This window comes from Halictus rubicundus, chromosome 4 (assembly GCF_050948215.1).
Source record: "Halictus rubicundus isolate RS-2024b chromosome 4, iyHalRubi1_principal, whole genome shotgun sequence".
In the NCBI taxonomy this organism is placed as follows: Eukaryota; Metazoa; Arthropoda; class Insecta; order Hymenoptera; family Halictidae; genus Halictus; species Halictus rubicundus.
In genome coordinates this window covers 3,376,768-3,401,319 of record NC_135152.1, presented here as the reverse complement: position 1 = coordinate 3,401,319, position 24,552 = coordinate 3,376,768, and the positions used below count along the sequence as shown (strand labels likewise).

At 41.6% G+C, this 24,552-nt stretch overlaps 1 protein-coding gene across 2 annotated transcripts in view; it reads right to left on the bottom strand.

Annotated features, from left to right (window-relative positions):
* Positions 1–24,552, bottom strand: part of Cdi (serine/threonine kinase) — an 80,067-nt gene that overhangs the window by 51,723 nt on the left and 3,792 nt on the right. For both annotated transcript variants that reach the window (XM_076786385.1, XM_076786387.1), the window contains exon 2: positions 19,844–21,570. In XM_076786385.1, the coding sequence (XP_076642500.1) occupies positions 19,844–21,166 (1,323 nt within the window). In that variant the 5' untranslated portion in view covers positions 21,167–21,570. The remainder of the gene's footprint in view (positions 1–19,843; positions 21,571–24,552) is intronic.

The following is a 24,552-nucleotide window of genomic DNA, read 5'->3' as shown; positions in this document are numbered from 1 at the left end:
TTCCGAGTTACTAAAATACCGAGACATTACATAAACCTGAAGCGAATTCCATATAAAAGTGAGACTTCGTAGCCCGTAAATTTTAGTGGTGCGCCGGGTTCAAGAATATTTAACGATCTCGCGTGGCTGGGAGCCGGGAATCCTCTCTCTTTCACGGGATTCCTCGGAAACCGCGATTCCACGTAAAACCTGTGTGATCGTGCCATTTCGAAAGTGACGGAGTTCTAGTTCGACTACCGGCGGAAGAGCCCGTCCGGCAATAGAGGAGAGGAGATCGGTATCCTCGAGTCGTTCGAGCAAGGTAACCGCGAGGAATTGGAAAGTGACGGAATGTCTTCCTGCTGGCCCAGAAACACACGCGGCGATTCGTCGATCGAATCGATCCCCCGGCGAACGATACACCGGCCGATTATTTAATAGTTTCGCAACGATCGGCGCCTGCATCCTTCGGATCTCCCTGTTCCGTCGGACGGCTGCCAACAATAGGCCGTATTGCTTAATAGAGCGTACGCTTGTTGGCCGACTGAGATTCTGATATTGAACTCGAGATTTTAACGAGTCCTGGAACGGGTTCATAAATCTCCACCGTCGCTCGGGTCGCCTAATTGCTGCTGAGCGTTCAGCTACCCGAATCCGGCACGAAACAAGTGTCTTCACGGATATTTTCCAGATTTTCCGTGAATGTATCCTCTCCAAAAAATTTCGAGATACAGGTCAAAGCTGGATAAAAGTATGCGACGAAGTCCGGTGCAGAAAGCTTTCGTAGATTTCTGGTAAAAAAATTGAAAAGCTACCTAGAAATCTCATCCTCCAGACCTTTAGACAGTTACCGAATGTATGGGCGCTTCTGATCGGTCGTAAAGAATTCAAGCTTCAATTTTGCTTCGTCAGAAAATTCGAGGATGCGTATAACATATGCGTGAAGATACACGTCAAAGTATGATATCGAGAATTGTAGGTTTTATCGTAAAAACGGAGGAAGACTGGCGCCAACGGCAACCGGATCGACATTGCCCCGAAAGAATCGGCTTTCACGGTTCGGGGAATTCCATCGGTTTCCGCGGAATTCCGCGGAAAGAGAGAGGATTCCCGATCGCGTCTGAATCGGGAATAGAAGGAGAACCTGGCGCGCGTGCGCCCGTGTCTCGGGGAGGTAATGAATCGGTCGTGGAACGAAAATGAGCGAGGAACTGGTAGCCGTAACAGAGGCTCATTAGAGAGTGTTCGTACTCCATGGCCAACGCGCCGTGACCGGCTTTCTCGTTCTCTGAGCAGTTTTATTTCGCCGCAGGAAGGAAATGCTCGAGGCGGACGGACACGTCTTGAGCCGCGACCAGGCAAGGTCGTCGTCGTCGTCGTCGTCGTCGTAGTTTCTATATCGTGGACGCTGAGCAACTTCCGAGAGACCGTTCGTTCGCCTCAGATCACGTCCACGACCTTACGAAGGTCTCGCGGCGAGGCACGCGAGGCGATACCTTAAGGGGGGAGTCGAGACCACGAGGAATCTTGTGCAACGTTGCGATTTTTTTACTGGGGAACCGTGAGAGCTTTTGGTATCGGACTTTCATGAATATGCTCGTACAGGTCTTAAGTATATCTGGGAATTTTTGAGTGAAACAGAAAGCATGATTCAGATTGCTACAAGTGATTAACGAGCGATGGTGTTCGATTTTAGTCTAGATTCTGGAGGGTGAGATTTAAAGGTGACTTTACGAATTTTTTTCCTAGAGAACTACGAAAAATTTTTATACGAGACTTCGACGTATGCGTTCGTGCAGATTTGACCTATGTTTCCAAATTTTTTGATGAGACAGAAATCAAAATTGAGCATATGGCAAACGATTAATCACACCCTTGTTTTCTAATAGTGTACGGGTGCGTGGGAAGATATATTTGACTAACTTTGTGATTTTTTTACGAGAAAACTATGAAAGCTTTTGATACCAGACTTCATTGTGTATTTTGACACAGGTTTCAACTATATCCACAAATTTTTAGTGTAAGCTGCGTCGACAAAAAAATCTGTAAAATGTCGATCGAGTCGTGCTGGTTCGCGGTACAAGGGGAAACACGCACGGTGGCGGACAATTCCGTCCACTTATCGAGCAAAAACGCTAATTGCATAGCGTACATCGTTCGAGGGATCATTTCAATTATCGTCTCGAGGAAGAAGAAGCAGTGGTCGCGTTGAATCGGTTCGACACCGAGCACAGCTGCCTCGTAAAGCATCGTCGATCGGAATGCGAGGCACGTAATTAAGAACGCGCGGCGACGTAACGCTAATCGATCTTAATAGCGCGTCTAAAGATATTAATATGCCCGGTGATATATAATTGCTGGTGCGCCAATTAATCGAAGCCTGAAATCCTCGGCCGGCTGGTCAAAGAAAGGCTGAATGTTCGCCCTAAAAATATTTTCGCAAACACGTGTAGTCGGTGAACTGTGGTCGGGGAACATATTGGCGAACACCGGCGAACTTTCCCAGCAAAAATTGTGTTGCACGTGCAGCAATTTTTTCATTCCAATATCGCTACCGATGGCCGGAAAAAATTGCAACAGTTCGAAAACGTCGAACTTTTCTCGCTCAAATGTCGAGCAATAACGACGCACCGCATCATTGCAATATCCCCTGCATCCCATTATGCGAAATTATTCAAATACGCCAGAATAATTTAGCAAAGCCTCCGCGTGATCCTGAAGTGAATACAAAAAAGTATGCAGTAGACTGCAGTCTAAACTTTGTGTTTAGCTGATCGGTGTAAAATCATTAGATTTCAGAAATTTTTGTGCATCGATTACATGTTACAGAGGCTAAGTAAACATTTATTTCCCTCGTTAATGATGTTAATATGTTGACATGCTTGAATTCTTTGAGTCTGCTCACAGTTTTAAATTACAAATAAATTTTTCTCGTAAAATGTATTCGATTCTTAATGTACATTCACAAGACATTTATGCAGATATTCAATTTTTATTGCGTTAGGTATGTGCTTCGATAGAGAAGTTCACTTGAAAATTTCTGACGAAAACAGTTTTATAATTTTAATAATTGCCCCAAATAATTAGGAGGCAGTCGACGAAAGGAATTTTCGTTCGATTTCCTGGGATTATTAAATTTTTACTCCGCACGAAGATTCACAATTATCGAGCAGGAAGATGCAGCCAGGTGCAATTAAACGCGTACCGGCGATCGAAAGCGAGAGGATCGGCGGTTTTAACTTCCGTTTGACTTTTATTCTCGCGGCAACTCGTCCGGATCAGAAATAGTGAAACTGGATAAGAGATATGAGCCATTTGATTAAATGCGCTCGCGTGAGGGAATGCAGATAGAATTACTATTTCTCTGGAAGGTGAAATCATTCTGATGTTTGTATCATCTGCGGGCCAACATACGGGTCAATTTCCTAATCTTCTTCTACCGGTTGGGAGAAAGTTTTATTAGTATGTGCATCAACCTTTTTCATGCTACACTACCAGATGTGCGATACGGGCATTCGTTTATGGTCTGTATCACAGGGATATGATTGCCACTCATTATTATTATGTCGTTTTTTATTTTGCGTCGATCCGAAGGATTTTAGATTGCGGCGAAAAGTGCACAGCAATTCCTAGCGACAGCGTGAAGTTTCTGCTTCGTTGCGTTCGAGTTAGGTGTATCGATAGCGAACACCTGTGCCGCTACTTTCGGGAACGAATTAATGCAAGCTGCAACCGTTCTGTTGCAATCGAACGCAAAAATTATGGTATAAGATGTAGCAATTAGCGGTGCATTGTGCTCTGGCGTATTTATCGCTCCGGAGGATGAAAGTGTGCATTTAAAAGTGCAGCGTTTGTTTTGTGGCATTTAAGAAACATACTCTTGCATACTAAATGAAAGTAACTGTGTTTTATCCATTCTCGAAATGAATCTTAAAAAATTCTTCTTTCTTGTGCCTGCTAAGACTGCATACTTTAATCTCTAAAATAAACACAAAATCGTTTTGAACCAATGCAGGAAAGTTCAATCAATTGAAAGGTCACTCTCGAAGAAACTGTATGAAGAATGATCTTCGAAGAAGTGAATGTTTTAGCACTGTCGAAGAGTTTAAAGAATGCAATTAAATTTTCTAATTTAACGAAGCCACAGGCGATTTTACTATCTTGACGCAGAATTTTCTTTGCAGAATGATCGCATGCATTAACAGCAAATTAATGGAACTGAAAAGGTAACGTCGACATGAAACAATGGCCTTCCTCTGTTTATCCTCGAGACAAGAATTTTTTCCAAGCGAAATAAATCGTTTCTGCGGATAAACGAGAGCAATAAATTGCAAAAGAAAAAAATCGGGGTGCATTTGTTTAAGTCGCGCGTGACGACTGATAAGGCACCGAAACCGGGACAAAGAAATCGAACGAGCACGTATGCATTCTTTTCCGCGTTACGCTATCGACGTAAATCACGCAGCCCCGAGCAAGTGCATCGGGTTCCGTCTGGAATGCAATTATTATCGGTCCCGGTGATTCCTGCATTTATGCTCGCGGATGTGGCCCGGTGAAAATGCGGTAAATTGACGGTAACGATCCGGTTGATGACAGGCCGCGTTATTGCCGGGCAAGTTGCGCCGGAAACCGAGCTTGTGTCTTTCCTGGAGACCTCTTTTCGCGGCCATCGAGACGAATAATGACGTTATCGCCTCACCAATCGACGTGCTTTTCTCGTTAATCGCACTGACGTGCCGTGATCGAGACCAATGGGTCGACGATGCACCGTTGCACTCGGCTTGCCCGCAATTGCTGATAAAAAGAAACATTTATTTCGAATTTTTATTCACTCGTGCATCCCCACATTTAGCGAAAGTCCTGTTTGAATATAAATTTTTACGAGCGGGTGAGAAAGGAATCGAGAAAAATGTTTCTTTATCGTACTCAAAAGGTATTACTGTGTATATAATATAAAATTTTAAATTATACTGCTTCCATGAATGGTCGCATAAATCTATTTCTGCGCGTGCACAGTGCAACAACAGTCAACAAAAATTCCAACGGATGCACATAAAAGTGTTAATAATTTTCACGAGAAGATCTAAGCGAGCCAGTTTAATTGCACGGTGCGGCAGGTGTTAGAGGACACAATAACCGCAATTAATAGCGTTTCCGCAACCGGAAGGAGGTCTCCGGTCGATCGAAAGAGTTTGATAAGGTTCCACGGAAATCGGGAAGGCGCAAGAAGGATTGTTCTACCTGCGGGGAACATTCCGACGGTAATTAAAGCGTTGCGTAAAATTCAAATAAGTCGTGGGGAGAGAAGAGGCCGCCGTGTTTCGGGCAATTTCTCGTTCTGCTCGCGCCACGATTTAGACACGAAGGGGAAAACGCGAGGAATCCACGAACGAGAGAACCCACGTACACAACGGATTTGCACAATAGGCGAAGTCGGTTACGAAAACACCTGCGGGCCATTTAATTCGAGGTACGAGGAGCGGACCACGCGAAAACGCCCGAGTGAATGGGATTCTATCGGCCGCTCCCGAATTGCATCGTTGCGATTCTACTGCAGCTTGCACTGCTCCTCCTTCCATTCTACCTTCACCTGTTTCTTTTTTTTTTTGCAGACCAAAATTGGGAACCGAATTCCATTCACTTCGCGAACGACGGGGGAACAGAGGCGAATTTTAGGCCAACTTTGCGATTTTTTCACCGCAAAACTGCGGAAGCTTTTGGCACCAAACTTCAATCTGTGTTTTCGTACGGGTTTCTACTGTATCTACACATTTTTTGACGAAGCGGTAACCAAGATAGAGGTTATTATAAACAATTAATCGCATCGGTGTTCAGTGAGGGTTTAGGGTCTGTCTGTGGGGGTAATATTTTTTAGGCCGACTTTGCGAATTTTTTTCTAGCAAATTACGAAAGCTTTTGTTATCAAAGTTCACTGTACATTTCGATACAGGTTTCAACTGCACTTACAAATTTTTTGACCAAGCAGAAGTCAAAATTGAGTTTATCACAAGAGCTCAAAGTTTCCCCGCCATAGTCTAGAATTTGAAGGGCGACACCAGCGGCTAACTTTGTGATTTTTTTACCGTGAAAGTACGAAACCCTTCGTTACAAGATTGTTACATACACTTTTGTTCATGTTTTGATAAATTTTTTATACATGGAAAAAATGAAAATTAAGCTTGCCATGAGCAATCAAGTAGATCCGTAGCAATAAAATTGGAAGAACGGCATCCTTTTGCGATTGACCTCATTAATTGGTAAAAGTAGAACTTCCAGAGCATCACCGGCAGTTTCAGTAATGAGGCAAAATTTCGAAATTAAGAAGCAGATGCCATACTTTCGGCGGATGTTGTGTTTATTCCTCGCGACCAGAGAATGCGAACGTTTTTCGGCCCGTTTAATATTGAATAAAGTCACGGCGTTTAATGCGAAGAAAGTGCAATATGAATGACACGAGTGGAACGTAAAGTATGGAGAAATTGTGTGCGATCCCTCGTAACTTGTCCTTACGCTGGGACCACTTGAGCAAAGATAACGAGAGAAAGTAGCAGCGGGCTCGAATCAAACTTTCGGACGCGAGGAAAAACCGAACTAGATACGGCGAAATGACTGTATCATGTATTCGGGTTACCGTCGCTGACATAATTCAAAAAAGAAGCAAAGAAAGTCCGTGAACGTAAAACAAAATGCGATATTGAAAGTTATGAGCCGTCTGGAAGGATCCACAATTGCATCGGTCTGTTGAGCGTTCGTTGCGAGTATGCGCGAGAATGATTTTCACAACTGAAAAACACCAAGGAGACACGAATTGATAACAGCTGATAAAACGCGCCTCGTTCGAGCCGTGCTCGCGATTATATCAACTCCGGTTCGAAAACATAATTTTAATACGTGCGGAATCCTTACTCGAGGCAGAAAAGATTATTGCAAGGTGAGCAATATATTGTAGGAATTCTTTCACTTTTAGTGCATTACACGAAATTGAATACTCTCCCGTTTTATTCGTAATTTTTGAAACCGCCTGTCTTTTTTTTTTTTAATTTTTATGAGGAATTACAGACAAATTTTCAGAAAATTGAGTACTATTTCTTTTTTTTTTTTATTTTATCGAGACCTCTTGTGTAGTTTTACAATTTGTACGAGACAAAGTCGTTGCTGCGACGCTTCGCATACACTTCTTCGAATTGCAATCTAAGATCGTACAACATGATCATTAAATACGAAAGTCAAGTTTCTTGTTTCGACACTAACGTGACGAATTCGTGTATTATCGCTTGCAATTGTGCAAGAAATTTACAGTATATAATTTCCCCGATGTAAACAATCGGAGATGCAATAGAGTCCAACAGCAACAAACTTTGCAAAACAAAGAAAATGATGTTACACAGCTCTGTTATCGCAGGTCAGCGAATGCATCACGTTTGGCAGCGAGAAACTGTGTAATTCTTTGCCAATAAAAATACGTATTATACTTTTATATGTATTATACTTCGTCGATACGCAAGTTCCTAAGAAACGAAGGATTATCGTCGTGTCGCTTCGTTCCATTATCTTCCACGCCATTTTTACGACCGGCTCGTATTATTTCTCGCTATCGGGAAATAATAAAAAGAACTGTCGCAGTCGTATCTAATGACCTTCGCAGACAATGAATTAACACTTCACTGTTCAAACACTTGAGCTCCAATCCCTGAATGGTATTGTTTAAACCGGGATGTACAATACTACGTACACTAAAATTTCTTCTCAGATCTTTTAAGTTTTCCACTGAATATCTTGTACCAGTTATCGATGGAATTTCTTTTCACTTGTTCATAATAATTATTGATGAGAAAATTCATTTCAGTTGCTTATTTAATTACTGAGTTCTCTACTGTCTTTCGGATGGAGCAAGCCTGTGAAATTCATTGAGAAGGTTTCGTACACCAAGGCGAATCAACAGACCATAAGAACAACACAAAATCTGAAAAAAAATTTTTCAAAATTTCTTCAACTGACAAAATCAGAAATATAGACTTCCGTATTTACTAAAACTAACGTGCATAATTCGCACTGTGCCCGCAACTCAGGTTAGCGTTGAACGAACCTTTTCTGCTCTAAAATTAACGTTATCATTGATATCTGTTATGAGCGATCGAAATAAGTTTCTCTCATTGATAACTGTTACAAGTGATCGAAACGAATTTCTCTCAACGATAACATTAACCAACAAGAGAAAAAATGTTCGGTTACTTATAATCCTTATTTGTAACCAATAAGATTTTATTCGATGAAACACTTGTTATTCCATGACTTTTTTTCTTTGTGTACAACAGTTATGGTCCCTTCAGAAAACCGATCAAAGTTTCACGCACCCTGTCCTCAGTAATTTAAGATCCAGTTCGGAACAAGTTTAATTGAACCCGGTCGCCACGATGGCGGTGCGAACGACGTCGAATTTCCCTCGAAATCGTCGGACTTCGCAACGCCGTTTAATTGCTTGCGGAATTTTGCTAAATCATTGACACCGCGCGAGAATCCCCGCAGAGTTTCGCAATTACCCTGTACTTTCGCGGAATCTTGCGACACGAACGTGTCGCCGAACAGCTCGTGTTTATCTCGAGGTCGATCCAAAGACCGGAAACACCGCCGTGTTCGATCTCTCGAATAAATACGCAGCTCCGGCATCTGGGAATGAACGCAGACAATTTTTATTTTCCATAAAAATCCGCGGTCCAATAATTGTCGAAACACTATTGTAGATAGGACACTAGATTGAAGAGTAGGGAGGGTTCGGAGGCGGAATCGCGAAAAATTTCGGATTCGTCGCGAGGGAGGAGCAGGGATCGAAGTTGAACGGGTCGCAAAAATAGAACCAGCGCGCGTCTTCGCGTCTCTTCTCCACCCCCGCCGGCGCGGATCTCAGGATACTTTTCGTTTTCCTGTGACGCCGCGGGGCGTTGGTTTTGTCGGTCAATTTCGGAGAGTCACTGCGAGAGATCTCGATCGTGGGACCAGAATTCGGAGGCTCGAGAGCTCAAACGCGCACGGACGCGGCTAAATTTAATTTCTTTAAACTGCGCGGCGCAAAACTGGCGACACGGACACGCCTATTGTTTACCGTACGCCCCAGAAAATCGAGATCGATAAATCTATACGACATATTATTCTGAATAAAACTCACGTGTAGTCACGTTTCGAAAATCCAAAATAAAATACGATTTTGCGAAGAATGTGGTACTTTTAACATAACATAAATAAATATGTGTATAAACTTTGTCAATAATAATAGGTTAAGTTAGCTATAAGATAATGTAATGTGAATAGATATGTGCCCATAATTATGAAAGTGGTCTAAGTCATATATTTCTTGTTTCTAGGTATTTAATGAATTGCATTTGAATAAATTAAAAAATATTTTTACATTATGCGACATTTTAATTTATAATTTTATTAGTCTTGATTAATGGAAATTTATTATGAATATGAAATTTTGTGTGAATTTCATACGAAAATGTTGTTTTTAAAGTTTGAACTGACTTAGACCATTTTCAAAATTAACTGAATGTCCTATAAATGACTCAGAGCAATAAAGAACTATGAGTTTTATTTTATAAAATCCGGCTGCGACATTCGTTTTATCGAAAATGTATTTCTTCTTCTACACTTTTCTATCAATTCATAACAATGCTCAGGGTTGTATAAGTAATTTGCTTTTTTTATTTTCATTTCTATCAACCCAAAATCACGGTCATTCGGTAGAAAGGAATGACCCGATACCAAAAATTTGTGGTCTACCGTTTCAATATTATTATTTGATGACTGAGCAATTTTCATCCATGTCAATGCTACTTTAATGTTACGATTTTGGCCTGAACATATCTGTTGACATAGTGGTAAAATATATAAATTATTTGCCGCCAATAATTAGTTCCGATGAGCCCAACTGAATTATATCGTTAGATAAACCGAAATGAATTGTCGTTTATCGGCTTATTATGTAGTTCAGAAACGCGTCACAGAGGGCCACGCGCCATTTTCAAGTTATATTTATATAATTTCTTTAAATTTTTTACTTAGACCACTTTCATAATTAACACTAAATGAATTCCATATAATGTTGAAATTACAACCACTATCACTACCACTACCACTACCACTAATGGTTCATTTTTTACGATATCGTAAAAATTACATTGAATAAATTTAGTTTAAAATAATGTGGTGTGAAATAACTGATAAACTCATTTTTTTTAATTTTGACCACTTTCATAATTATGGACACTATAACTGGAGGTTATCCCAGACCGAAACGCAAGGGTTAAAGTAAATAAGAAATGGCAATAACAATAATTTCGCTTTGAGCAATGTATAAAGTTCCAAGGAACCAAGGAATCGCAAGAAAATCTTTCGCCACGTTTCACCAAATTAATATTAATTTCACCCAGCGAAATAATCAAGCGAGGGGTTAAAGGACGCAGGCGCCAAGCACAAATCACGTTTCGGAGGGACGAGGATCAAGACACAGGGAACAGGTCGTGATTCATCATCGCGATGAGGCCGCATCATCGTCGAGACACCATCGCGACGTGATTATGATTAACGACGCGGATGTTTGCGAAGGACAAGAGCGTCCCCTGCTACAGTTCTACCTTTTACGTCCCTCCCCCTCAGTTACCTGTCCCTCGTTTCACCCCTCAAAAAAAAAAGAAGAAGAAAGAACGATCGTTCAGCCTGTTCCCAGGATCGCGTCGCCTAATTAATTCCGAGCGGCCGGTCGACGAGCAGACGAGCTAACGAATCGACGTCGGAGGATGATGCTCTGCCATTGATGCTCTCGACGACAATCCGCTTTTATTAATTACGACACCGGTCACAGCGCGACGATCACCCGGCGCTTGACATTATTCCAACTGGTATAGTTTCGTAATCGTCCACTCTGCGAAACCGACGAGTCATGATCTCGCCGAGACGGGATCGTGATGTTGACAATTGAATTTGTTTAACAGAGACCGCATTTGTCGCCGAATATTTCGGCGAGGCGCGTTCCAGATTTGTTTACGAACGGTGAAGCTCGCGCGTCGATCAAGTGTTTCATTAATCTGGAAAATGTTTATTGAATTCCGAGCGGGGATGCAGATGAATTACAATTGATTTTATTGGGTGATATGAAGCGAATACGAAAGAACTTGTTAATTGACCAATTATAATTGGAGCGAAGCATCGGAAAATATTCGTTGAACTATTGATGGAAGAGAGAATCAATTTAAATTGAATTTCATTGAGCGATACGAAGCGGAGACTAAACAAAATGGTTGATTGACGAGCAAACACAATTGAATTCAAGTAGTATCAGAAAAATATCCATTGAACTTTGAACGAAGAGGAAGCTCGATTAAATTCATATTTCATCGTGGGAAATGGAGGGAAGATAAAAATGTTTCGCAGTATGAACCAAACAAAGTCAGGTTTGTTTTAGAAAAATATTATTGAGTTTTCTAATTTTATGTTTGGAGTAATAAGGAAGAAAATTTTTGGCTGCGGCTCGGGAATAAAAATTGACTAGTCAGCAGCTCGATACAAGCGGAGCAGCGTCTGTAATATACGATCCGCAATGTCGCTGAGATCTCCCAGGGAATGGAACAATGTGCGGACAATTGATTCAACGACAAATCTCTACAAGAGATCTGTTCTTCCCTCCGGCTGGTAATAGATACACCCAACTGAGAAGATGAATTCCTCGACCAAGGCATCAAGGAAATTGCTTGGCCAAAATGCCAGCTAGTCATGAGACGCCGAGCCGGTGCCAAGAATTCGTGAAACTTAATTCGAAGATCGAGAGGATGACCCTACGTCGTCGTTCGTTGTTCGAATCTTCCGATTTTTAAAACCTTATCAACCACCTATAGATTTGTTTCAACTATTTTTGGACGATTTCCAATTTTAAGGCTGCTCGATCGGTTCTCAACTTGTTGGACCCTCCTTGACCGATTTTTAATTCTTGAAAATCTCTTCCAATGATTTTCGATCTTTAAGAGACTTGCCCGATGGTATTCCAACTGTTTCCACTCTCCTTCGCCGATTTGCAATTATCCAAACTCTTTCCGACTTTTCACTGATTTTTTAAACTGTCCTGATTCTCATTTTGTTCTGTTAATAGAAATCGATACAATTTTTGCTTTCAGTAGACAGTCGTTTCTGTAGGAGATAGAAATTAAATAAGTATTTGGCGAAACTTAAAACAGTAAGAAGATTGAAAAAATTCCAGAATCTCAATATACTATTTCGAAGAGGCTAGAATCGTTAATAAGAAAAATAAATTTATACTTAGCTTCTGTAGCCTGCAATTGACGCTCAAAAATTGTCTTTTGTATTTAAGCTGTTTTCTATTTGGCAGTCTATTTCGGATTGCCTCACAATTTATTCGTTTCTATCTACAGCACATCGATGCATCGGGAATCGATCAGCTATTTTAATTAATGGGTGAAAGCTCGCTTAGTATGTCGCTCGCTGTCACGCAAGAAGATGACGCGGTAACCCGGAAATTCGTATCGCGCAGCTGCGAATAATAGCAATTATTGATACCGATCGTGTTCGAACAGCTGGCCTGTACGATTCGATCTCGAGTAGATCTCTCTTTCCCGAACCGAAATTATGCTTCCGAAGTGAGTGGTAGGTGGCCCGAGTATATATCGTACACTTTTCTCTCCCACGAATTAACGTCGATGTTCGAGGTCGCGTCCTTGGAGCGTCATTACGCGAGAACCGATGTGAGTCAATTTGCGCGAAAGTTTCAGCTGGGTGAAAGTCACGAAAGTCGATCGAAGAAATTGCAAAAATCGGATGGAGAGTCGCGGGACACGTTGTCAATTAGGTCTACCGGGCTCTCGTGTTCACCAATTCCTGGCGACGAAATCGGAAGAGGATCGATCGCGAGACTCGAAATACATATGTCGGTCGGTGAGAGTTTAGAAATTCGATGGCGATCGACAGCGGTTTTTCAAATAAATCCGGCCAAGTCCATTCGATAGCAGACCATAAACATTTTTAAATTAGTAGTCCATTCACGAGATCCAACTAGCTCGATAATCGAGCCAACACACTCAGATCTGAGGATTGTGGAAGAAAGTTTCAAAGCTGGAAGTTGATTAGAAAGAGGCAATGTATCGAATTCTTAAAGAATTCTATGTACAGAAAATGTTAAAAATCATAGTTCAAGAATCACAGCTAGAATGTTTGTCCGAACGGTAAACGTAGATCTAATTGTAAAACAATCGTTTTTTGCTAAGAAACTGCGAAAGTTTTTGATACTAAACTTAAGTGTACGTGTTCGTGATTTAGTTAGACCCTCAAATTTTTTAACGGAGCAGGAATAAAAATTTAGCTGATTATAAACAACGAATAGCATCAGTGTTCTGCAAGAGTTTAGAGTCTGTTTGTATTTAGGTCATCTTTGTGAATTTTTGACTAGAAAACTGTTAAGACTTTTGACATCGGACTTGACTGCATATTTTGATACACGTTTCAACTATATCCTCAAATTTTTGGACAAGGCGGAAATCAAAATTGTGCTCACCACAAGCGATCAAAGTCATCCATATCCGGTAATATGTAGTCTAGAGCCTAAAGAGTGTGGCTGAGGGCTAGCTTTGCGATTTTTTTTTTATTTTTTTGTTAGAAAACTATAGAAATTCTGTAGAAAGAATCTGTAGAAGGTTCACTTTTATTTGGAGGATGCAGAAAGTGAACTCGAATTTAGATCTGCTCATCGTGGTTCGTTTAGATCATCTCATCATAGGGTAGTCTCCCCTTTTCGTGGGACAAGTGAGCGATCAGGTAACCTTTCGGCACGCGTTTATCAACTTTCATTTCACCCGACGTATCGAGACACGGCCCGGCGAGAAATCACCGGGCAGATGCATTCCTCGATGACCCGGGATGCACCTTCCTCTGGCAGGGTGGTCACGGGTCGCTGCACGTGCAGACTGCAACAGCTCGTTCGATTCCGCAACGAGCCGCCTATAGCCGGCAATTTGCGATCGATCTATCCCGGCTGCGATCGAATCGGTGCCATCGAACCGAGAACCTTGACGATCCGCTCGCTTTGGATGGTTTCTCGCCTCATCTCGATTCCGTGACGATATAAATAGGTCAATAGGAAATTGAGTGCGGCCTGCGGCAACGGCGACGCTTCCTCGGAGGTTCCGTTCCAAAATAAATCCACCCTGGAGGATCAGTGCCGTAGGTCAAAGTCTTCTAAAGTGCCTCGCCCCGTCGTTGTTATTAGTTGTTGCCGTTTCGGCCGAGCGATGAAATCTTCGAGCCTCTCCAGATGCACTCTGGGATACTCGCGAAGGCTGTCGGGCGGTCCGATCGCTTCTCGATCTTCTCGTCGTCATCTTCAAGTATTCATGATCGACCGGATAGTTGAAATGAATTTGTTTATCGGTCCTGGTGGAATGCGTTCTTTGGAGACTTTTCGTAACCGAAAGACTGGACGTAGGTTTGTGAAATTGTTACTTAGTTAACATCTTGGAGAAGATGCAGAAAAATATTCAGTTCAAAATATTTATTTATTACCGAGTTACGACGGTTTCTTCGCGGGCACTCTGGGTCTGGATGAAAGAACGGTATATTGCATTGTTCCACTCAAAACGTTGTAGCTTCGTCTGTTGTATAGATAAATGTTAACGTCTAATTTACCGCAAAATTACCAAATTATATCAGAATTTTTAATTTTTTCTTGTTCACAATTGGTTTCGCGCGTCGGGGTTAGCTATAAAATACTAGAATTGATAGCATTGTAGAATGAAGAAAAAGTGCGATCTTCCGTGGAAAGAGAAGTGAGGAAACAGAAGAGAATAGAGCCGGTGGAAAAGAAAGAGGCAGATATACAGATAAGAGCGCGCCGTGAAGAAAGAAAGGGAATGCAAGAACGAAATCGGAGACGCAATAGAGGAAGCGATTGCGGAGTAGAAGGAAATTGTGACTTATAGCATCCTTCCAGGACATCGTCGTACCCGGCGTTGCATCGCCCAAGGAGAAATCCTCCTCGCATGCGGCGTTGTTCGAGCGCTACGCATCTCCACGCAGGCTTTTCCCTCGAAATGTAGCGCAACTGTTCACGCGTGGTCGTTTGAAACGCATTCCGCAGTTTCGCTGCTTGCATAAGCTTGGTTTGGTGAAGGATGCGTCGAACGTGGGTCACATGCGACCCGGAAATGGCTGGTTTCGAGCCAAGAATTGGAGCTTTCGATTCCGTGTTCCAATTTCCCGAAAATTCCCAACTTGTGCGTTTCTGCATGAAAATACGTGACGGTATTTGTTCAGAGACTGGAGAATACCCTGAAGTAATAAATCAAATTCCCAAATGACAATTGAGCAGTGCACAATTCATTTTTAAGAGCTCTCGATTTTTGTCTATGAATTTTTGTATTGAGTAGAATTACTATACACCGAGTCTTCATGCGAAATAAAAATTATCTTCACCAATTCTGAGAGACAGTGACGCTTTTAATATTTTTATTAAGTTGAGAACACTGTTCATCAATTGTTCTAAAAAATACACTGTTTTGTGTTTCATCAATTTTTGCCACAAATAATCATTAACTAAAACTATTTGTTCTGAGATTGAAGAACATCTTGAAGTAATAATTCAAATTCCCAAATGACAATTGAGCAGTGCACAATTCATTTTTAAGAGCTCTCGATTTTTGTCTATGAATTGACAGTGACGCTTTTAATATTTTTATTAAGTTGAGAACAGTGTCCATCAATTGTCCTCAAATGTACACTGTTTTGTGTTTCATCAATTTTTGCCACAAATAATCATTAACTAAAACTATTTGTTCAGAGACTGAAGAACATCTTGAAGTAATAATTCAAATTCTCAAATGACAATTGAGCAGTGTACAATTCATTTTTAAGAGCTCTCGATTTTTGTCTATGAATCGTGGTACTGAGTATAATTACTATACACCGAATCCTCATGCAAAATAAAAATTGTTTTGATCAATTCTGAGAGACAGTGACGCTTTTAATATTTTTATTAAGTTGAGAACAGTGTTCATCAATTGTCCTCACATGTACACTGTTTTGTGTTTCATCAATTTTTGCCACAAATAATCATTAACTAAAACTATTTGTTCACAGACTGAAGAACATCTTGAAGTAATAATTCAAATTCCCAAATGACAATTGAGCAGTGTACAATTCATTTTTAAGAGCTCTCGATTTTTGTCTATGAATCGTGGTACTGAGTATAATTACTATACACCGAATCCTCATGCAAAATAAAAATTGTTTTGATCAATTCTGAGAGACAGTGACGCTTTTAATATTTTTATTAAGTTGAGAACAGTGTTCATCAATTGTCCTCAAATGTACACTGTTTTGTGTTTCATCAATTTTTGCCACAAATAATCATTAACTAAAACTATTTGTTCAGAGACTGAAGAACATCTTGAAGTAATAATTCAAATTCCCAAATGACAATTGAGCAGTGTACAATTCATTTTTAAGAGCTCTCGATTTTTGTCTATGAATCGTGGTACTGAGTATAATTACTATACACCGAATCCTCATGCAAAATAAAAATTGTTTTGATCAATTCTGAGAGACAGTGACTCTTTTAATATTTTTATTAAGTTGAGAACAGTGTTCATCAATTGTTCTAAAAAGTACACTGTTTTGTGTTTCATCAATTTTTGCCACAAATAATTATTAGCTAAATTAACTAGGGACAGTTGAGCATTAATAAGGTAGGCAGTGAAATGTAACAATAGTAAAACAAATTGGTTAACTATTTTAGCCTCTAAACAGCTCAGCCAATGATTCTATCGAATGTCCATCAGCCTGATTGCAGAAGAAATGTGTAGAACGATATCCCTGAATCCACAGAAGCTAATAAGCAAATTTCTGCGATAAAAATGCACGGTCGCGGGAAATGGAGCTCGTTTTGCGCGCCAAGCCTAAAAAGTCGACCAGCTGCGTCCAGCCCTGACCAACATAGATCCAAGGAGATGATTGTATTTTTTATTTTCCTCTGCCCTGGGAATCGCGATGATAAAGCCACGGAACAAGGAAGAGACCGTGATTTCAGCGAACGTGATGCATAATCCGTTCCCGCTTCGCCTCCCTCGTGCAGAAGTCGTGCATCGTTACGTCAGAAAGAGCACATCCGCCAAGAAAAGAGACGTAAATATGCCACCATCTTGTCCGGTGCTTTATAGCGTGTTTCCAAATCATCGTCGAGAATTACGATTCGCTGCAGAAAAAAAATGTAAACCCGCTCGGGCTATAGACCCGGTGCCCCGGGCAATCAAAAGTGAAATACCGTTCACGATAGCTGTTTGATTGTTTCGGCGCAGTAAAATCAGGAAATCATTAACGCAGCCGGTGTAACGATCCTGCAAATGAAATAATGGACGAAGAAATGTTGGCACGCTCGCCGATCCCGGATTAATTGTGTTCGAGTTGATCAGCGGCGAATGAACCGGGAACGTTACAAAATGACAATGCATGAATACTGAGAATTATCGGAAAATTGCATGTTTAATAATAATTAATTGATCGGTAGAATTTAATTTTATCTGATACAGGTTGGAATTGTATCGAGATTGCTTTTGCTGCACGATGTGCGAAGGAAGTCGTGTTGGACTAAGGTTTGAAAAATAAAATTTCCGTGCGGATAAACATAACGAGAGAGGGGTCCGGTGTGTGGTTCTCATTGGACGGCGATGGTATGCGAGTGGGAGCGAACGCAACGCATCTCCGTGTTATTAGGACAAGGTCTCTAGCAACTTCCAATTTCTCCCGTAGAAGCTGCCAGGGACAATGACCTAGTAATAACAGTGAGAGAGCAGCGGAGAGTACCATATGCTGTCGAGCTGCAACCGGCACGAATTATGTTATCGGAACGATGATACCGGGAACGTACGCAGATACGCTCGTCACTCTATCCACCTGGCTATTCAATTTTTCCGGAATCCAATCGCCGCTTAAAATCACATTTATTATTCATAAAATGATCCAATCGTCAATTCTCAATTTTCTTTTAACCCCTTGCAACTCTGGGTCACTTGTGATCTATAATCATATTAAAGATGCACGTGCAGCATCGAAGCAATCGCATTTTTCTAACAGCAGTGAAAGTCTGTCCTCTTTACGTTACAGCGGTTGTTATTGGATGATGTTTTGTGTGTTTTGTGGAGTGAAGATTTTGCGTCGATAGATTTCGAGTGGGAGGATGATTTCCTGTTAGTCCTTTACTATTTGAGGGCGCAGACAATAATTTTTAATTCTCGAATAGAAACAAGAATAAGTAAAATAATTTTGAAAAAAATTATCTCTTATTTCTTCGAATTCGTTGGCGCAATATATTTGTAATATTTCGTAAATTTTTTGCGAACAGCTTATAGACCGCAAAGATTATGGCAAAAGCTGACGATGATAAGAATTTAATCCTGAACAGAAAAAGGCAATGATTGGCAAACACCGGTTAATTGGACGATCCAAGAATTATTGCTTTCGTATCTAATCGATCATTTTTCGTAATCGAAGAGGGAGTCGAACGGAGAATCTCCCACGAGAAAGAGGGAAGAAATTGGTAAACAGTGGGTAATCAGGAGAAATTAATGCAACGATCCAAGGATGATGTACGCATTCCTATTTAATCTAACACCGATGCTAATCTGGCAACGATAACGCGAGTCGGCGTTGCGAAACGAGCGAGTGAGCACAACGCGATACATAATGTAATAGCAACAGCGAAATATGAAACAAGAAAAAACAGTGGTACGCCGAGGAGAAACCATTGCTAATTGCTCGACGGAGTCCACTGTTCACGTATCCTAATCGCGGATTCCGGAACAAGAAACCTGTGCACACGCTCGGAATAGTATACTACATATACTGTATGTGTGTGCGGCTACCGATCGCATCGCTTCTATCTATGATACTGTTCCTCTCATTGAATGGAACGTTGCGAATGCTTGCAGAAACTTCCATTCTATTTCTTTATCTTCGAATTATTATCACAGTTTACATTCGAACTGCGGGTTTTGTGCATTTATGGTAAAAATGAATGGATCGAATGGGGAAGAGTAAAAACATTTGAAGAAATTGAAGTTTCTGTTGTATTATTTACTAGCATTATATTCAAATGATTAAGAAAAGAAATGTCTGTGTAGATCCTGCAATTAACACAAACCATTTTTACTTTCCATAAAAATTCGCAGTCTCTATTATTCGTTGATGTACTAATGTGGAGTACAATTTTAATAAACTGCACATAGCATAACGGAATTATTATTATTATTATTCCCCTACATATTATTATTATTAGACTGTGAATTTTTATGCACAATAACAACGTTCTAATTGCAAAAAATAGGACATACATAGATTTATGTTTCTTCTCTTAACAATTTTCATAAGTTTTCATCGATTTTCTTAACTTTTTTGCAACTTAAGAACAAATAGCAAGACACTGATACTGAATAGAATGATACTGATTAGGGAAATAGTACTTTCAATCTATTACAATGATTAGAGAAAGAACAAAGTTTCTATTTGGATTCTAGTTCTTGCTATCGATGCAGAAAATGTTTACAGTGATTTCCTTATATATGTCGCCAAGGCCTGGATGATAATCGTCGCGGAATTATCCCCACTACCGCGAGGGGGCATGAATCTCTAGAGGCTTCGGACACCGAGGAATGTAAACATAACACGGCTTGGGCATGTCTCCTGGACGATACATGACGCTAACAAGACCCGTGTTGTTGACATATATCGAGAGTTCACTGTATTTCGCATAAAGATTCCATGAACGCATAAAATCCGTCAACGACCAACCAGCACCGAAACCAAGTAACAAACTCACCTTGAAGACCTCGGAGAAGAATCCAGCGCCGATCTTCTCCATGTAGAAGTCGTCTAATCTGTTCAAGGACGCAACCGCATGCCTGAGAGCCTGACAGGAAGCGCCGGTCCTCCTCTTGGTCCCGGTGTCCTGAAAAGCGTCCCCGGGGCACACGTTCATAGTGTTGCACACGTTACTCTCCATCTCGGTGGGTCTCCAAGGATCGCGGCACTTTTCTCTGTCCTTGTATGTCCTGGGCGACGATAATTGCAACTCGGTAGGGAGATCCTGCGGCAGACAGGATATGCAGCTCTGCTGCAGCGCGTCGCCGTTGCACTTCCAGTCTTTCTGCACCGGGGAGTCCTCTCTACAACTTCTCTCGCAGCTGGAAGCCACGTTATCCTTGTCGAGGTACACTTTCTTCTGACAGGATTCACTGATCCGAGTTAACTCGACGTCCTCTTCGCAGGACTCGCCGGCAGGCCTGGAAGATCTGGAAGCCTTGGTCACCATGGTGACCCTTTGAGGCTCCCTGGAGCCACCCTGCTTCTTCGCCAGCTTCGACGACGGCTCCCTGGAGCTCATGTCAGCGTTCAAGTTGCTCAAACTTCTCGAGCACAGCACCCTTTGCGACTTCGTGGTCGAGCTGATCGTCGCGCAGCTCGTGGACTTCACGAAGCTAGGACAATTCGGGTTCGAGGAGCATTTGTGGATCGCCGGGCTCGTCGATGAGCTGATCTTCGCCAGCAGCACGTGACCCCTTCCATGACAGCCTGTCTCCTTGCTAGGAAACTTGGAACAGCTCTTCGAGGCTCTAGCGACCTCCGGCAACGGGGTCGACGGCTGAACGCAGTTCCCAGAGGGACTGGACTCCTGGGAGCTGGCGTGCGGCTTATCGCCGATCGTGAGACCCTCGGAAGCCACGCTCTCCTTGCTCCTCCTTACCGATTTATCCTCGAGCAGGTGGGAAGACGTCTCGTTCTCCTTCGATCTCCAGCCCTTCGGCTTGTCTTCTTTGATCGTAGCTTCGCTCGAAGATCCGAGCACCTCTTTGACCCTCCTTGGCTTCTTGTCCTCGATGGACGGCGCGTCGAAGATCACGCCAGCAAAATTATTGTTGTCCTTGGATCTCCAGGGTTTAGGTTTGCTCTCGTCGAGCAGGTGCGGCGCCTCGGAGACCACCTGGACACTGTCCTTCGGCCTCCAAGGCTTCGACTTCTCCTCGCAGGTCCCACCAAGTGTCTCTTCCGTCGAGAAACAAGGCAGACACGTCGCGCTCGCGGACTTGGTGCAGGACTTGCAAGGTGGATCCGGCGTGTTTGAAGGTGGCACCTTGCCGAACATGTTCGCTGTTATTAGATCAGCTGGGACGGAGGATCCCAGTGACGCCCTGCATCACACGAAGGTTCCCCGTCTCTCCAAGTTCCCAGAGTCGTCTCTTACACCCACCAGGTTGTCGCAGGATGTTCTCCTGCGAGGACTCCGGCCTCGAGGCAATTGTCAGGCATCGTTTCGCTCACATTTAACCTCGGCCCAGGTGTCCGAGCTGTTTGGCAGTGGCAGCACGAGCCGGAATCACGGTCGACTGGGACATGGGGCTTAGAGGACGCACTGCGGTAAACGGAACGATGAGGACATCGCAGGAACCTTGCGGAGCAACCGAACTTCTTGGCACATCTCTTGCTTTAGCCGCCAGTGTCCTCGTCTTCTCTTGCCGGCCTCGGAATTCGGGCTTTCCTGGAAGAAATCTGCGAACAGAGCGCCTCGTGAATATCAAGCAGCGGCCTTGATGGGATGGTGGGACACTGTTCGGGAATGCTCGGTGATTTGTTAAGCGGTTTACACTAATTTTATTCAGTTGTTTATTGAGGACGTCGAAATTGAAAGGGTAAGCTGCACGACACACTGCGTCGTCTGCCTAGCTTTTCGTACTTTGCAGAGTTTTAATCAGCAGACTGCGGATTTTTATGCAAAACAAAAATTGTCTGCCTCTGTTGCAGGAAACAGAAACCAGTTTGACATTTTTTTCTTTAACAATTTCAAAAGGTCAAAATTAACATATCCCCGCTCTTCGTTTAATCTTTGCACTGTTTAATACTGTAGCTACCTAATTTCGTTATGAATGCATAAGATCAACAGTCAATTAGAAGTTCAGTGTTAAAGAGGTACTGTTCAACCGAGTCCTTTCAAGTTATCTTGAAATATTAAAATTGCCTCCTCGAGAAAATAGAAAAATTCTAGATCGTCAAACTGTTGAATAGAAAATGGAACTGTACCGATCTCTTGTTACGTAAATAATTAAATTGTTAAATTCAGGGGTTGGTTGTAAAATGGTTAAGGTGCAGCCTTATCGCGTCCGGCTCGTTATGGCAAACCCTTCAATCGAGGAATGTTTTATGGGATCAGATTAAACCCAACGGCCCGACACCGACACGGTGCACCGAGCTAACACATATCCATACACAGCCGATGCAACCCACACCCAATATATATTAAAGCCGCGTTAATATAGTATATTGAGCTAATCTGTATCTATCCTACTTACTGCGGCGTCAATATACTACGAACACCTGACCCGTACCTAATCCGTGCTCGCTTTGACCTATCCGGTACGTGCACACCGCAGAACTTCGGGCTTATGCGGCTACACAACGGCTGTGTTTACCTACTAACTATTTTATTTAAAAATATCCGGGTCTGATATAACCAGCCAAAGCACCCGTGACTAATGCGAATTCATTCATTCTCGCGGCTAATAACTTTATAACGCGCCTAATCCGTTGCTCTATAAAATTATCCCGCGTGCGGCGATCTGCGGTTCGTTCTAACGATTATACTGTTATACAACTGTACAAATTTTATTACATTGTTACGGTTGGTGCTGTTTTGTTACCCTGAAATTATTAACCCTAAGTTTGCGAGACTAGTTACAATGACGGAATAATAATATAATATTGTCAATTAATAATCCATTCATTAATTTTAATTTATTTATTTTCAATTTATTTTCTCTTATATTTTTAATGTACGATTACTGAGATTGTAAAGATGTTATATTTTTAGCAATTTGTAATGTTAATAAAGTCGAAGTTGATGGAGAAGGAAAGAGATCTCTATGCAATTTCTGGTGATGCATTATTATCTCTGCATTAATAAAACTAATAATCGATTGGACAAACGCCACTAATTAGATAGAAGCTTCCTCGCTTGCTGAACAAATTCTCGCACGATTAGAAATTTTGTTCTACCCTCAACAAATTGATAGAAGTTCTAAACTCGACCATCTTGACTCTCTAAAACCGTAAAACAATTTTAACAATTTTGGCTGCTGCAGCAGACAGCCAACGACAAAATGCTCTTGAAAAATTATTTTCTAGTGAACTAGAAGAATACAAAAACTTCATTCAGTTCCAAGGAAGATAAAAATTCCACAATCCTGCTCCTCAACTGGTCGATTCGGTAGAATCGTTTTTGAACTCGCGAGGAGAAGAGAGACAATTTACGAGATCGGCAAACATTTCCGGCGCAACCGAGGCACAAACAATTGGAAATGTTGGCGTTAAGCGTGCGGCATGTATCGCGTAATAATATGCCAAATTCCTAGCCTCGGGAATGCGGACGGATTCGTTAAATAACAGTGACGAACGAGCTAGCGAGCGAGCGCACGTTCCCTGAAGAAGTTGGCGTGGTTGATGCGCGCCGATTTGATTTACAAAGCAGCGCTACTTCTTTCGCGAGAATCAGCGATGATCGTTTTCACACGGCGGAGATGCGATCCGTTGTGAATTATACCGTGCAATCACGAGAACGGGCGTAGGCAACACCCGTGCACCGATCGCCAAACGATTGTTGCTATGATTCTCTGCCTCCGATTGCGCTTAACTTCCAATGTTGATTTAGAAAATGGGTTGACGGATTGGGAACAAATTTCTTTTATCGCGTGGTGCATCGGTGCATTTTGTTTCATTGATGATAATAAGGAAATTTTATTCGATTAAACTGTGCCTAAACTTTTTATCCGAGATTTTCTAAAAATTCTACTGTACTAAATGCTCTTTTGATTTTCTTGCCAATGTTTTATTAGCGTGGTGGCATTTAGGGGCTGTGAATGTACAATTTGTCAATTGGTATTTTGCATCAAAATTTAAGGCACATCCAAAGTGAATCAGAAATATTTTATGATCAATGATAATAGAATTGTATTCAATTTTACCGCATATAATTCTTGCTCTTGATTTTCAATGTATGTATGTACTTCTCCGAGCCAACTGTGTTTCAACATTTCTAACCAATATTTTACAATTAAAGTATGATTTTAAAGTCTCGCAGAAAATTTACAACAGGGTGGGCTGGTCCCCAAGGCAAAAATTAAGTAGAAATCGCTAAACAAGATTGTTCCGAACGAGGCTTCATTTAATCGAACTTAATATTCATTAGGTGCACGAATAATTAAATAGGACTCGGTTCACGCGTCTGCTAATTACATACCGATTCCACTTACTGCAATTACGAGTGCATGAGAATCGGAGAAACTCTCCGGGTATTTTTCTTGTACACGAGGGGCATTGAAGATTTTTTAAACTTTTGCATTGTAAATAATTTTCTCGTTACTCTAGTACGTTGGCTTGGTTCTTTACCAATAAAATCTTTCAATTTACCAAATTTTTTTAAGACACTCTGTATATGTATAAATATAACAAATAATGTACAAAAAAAATGACCACGTAACT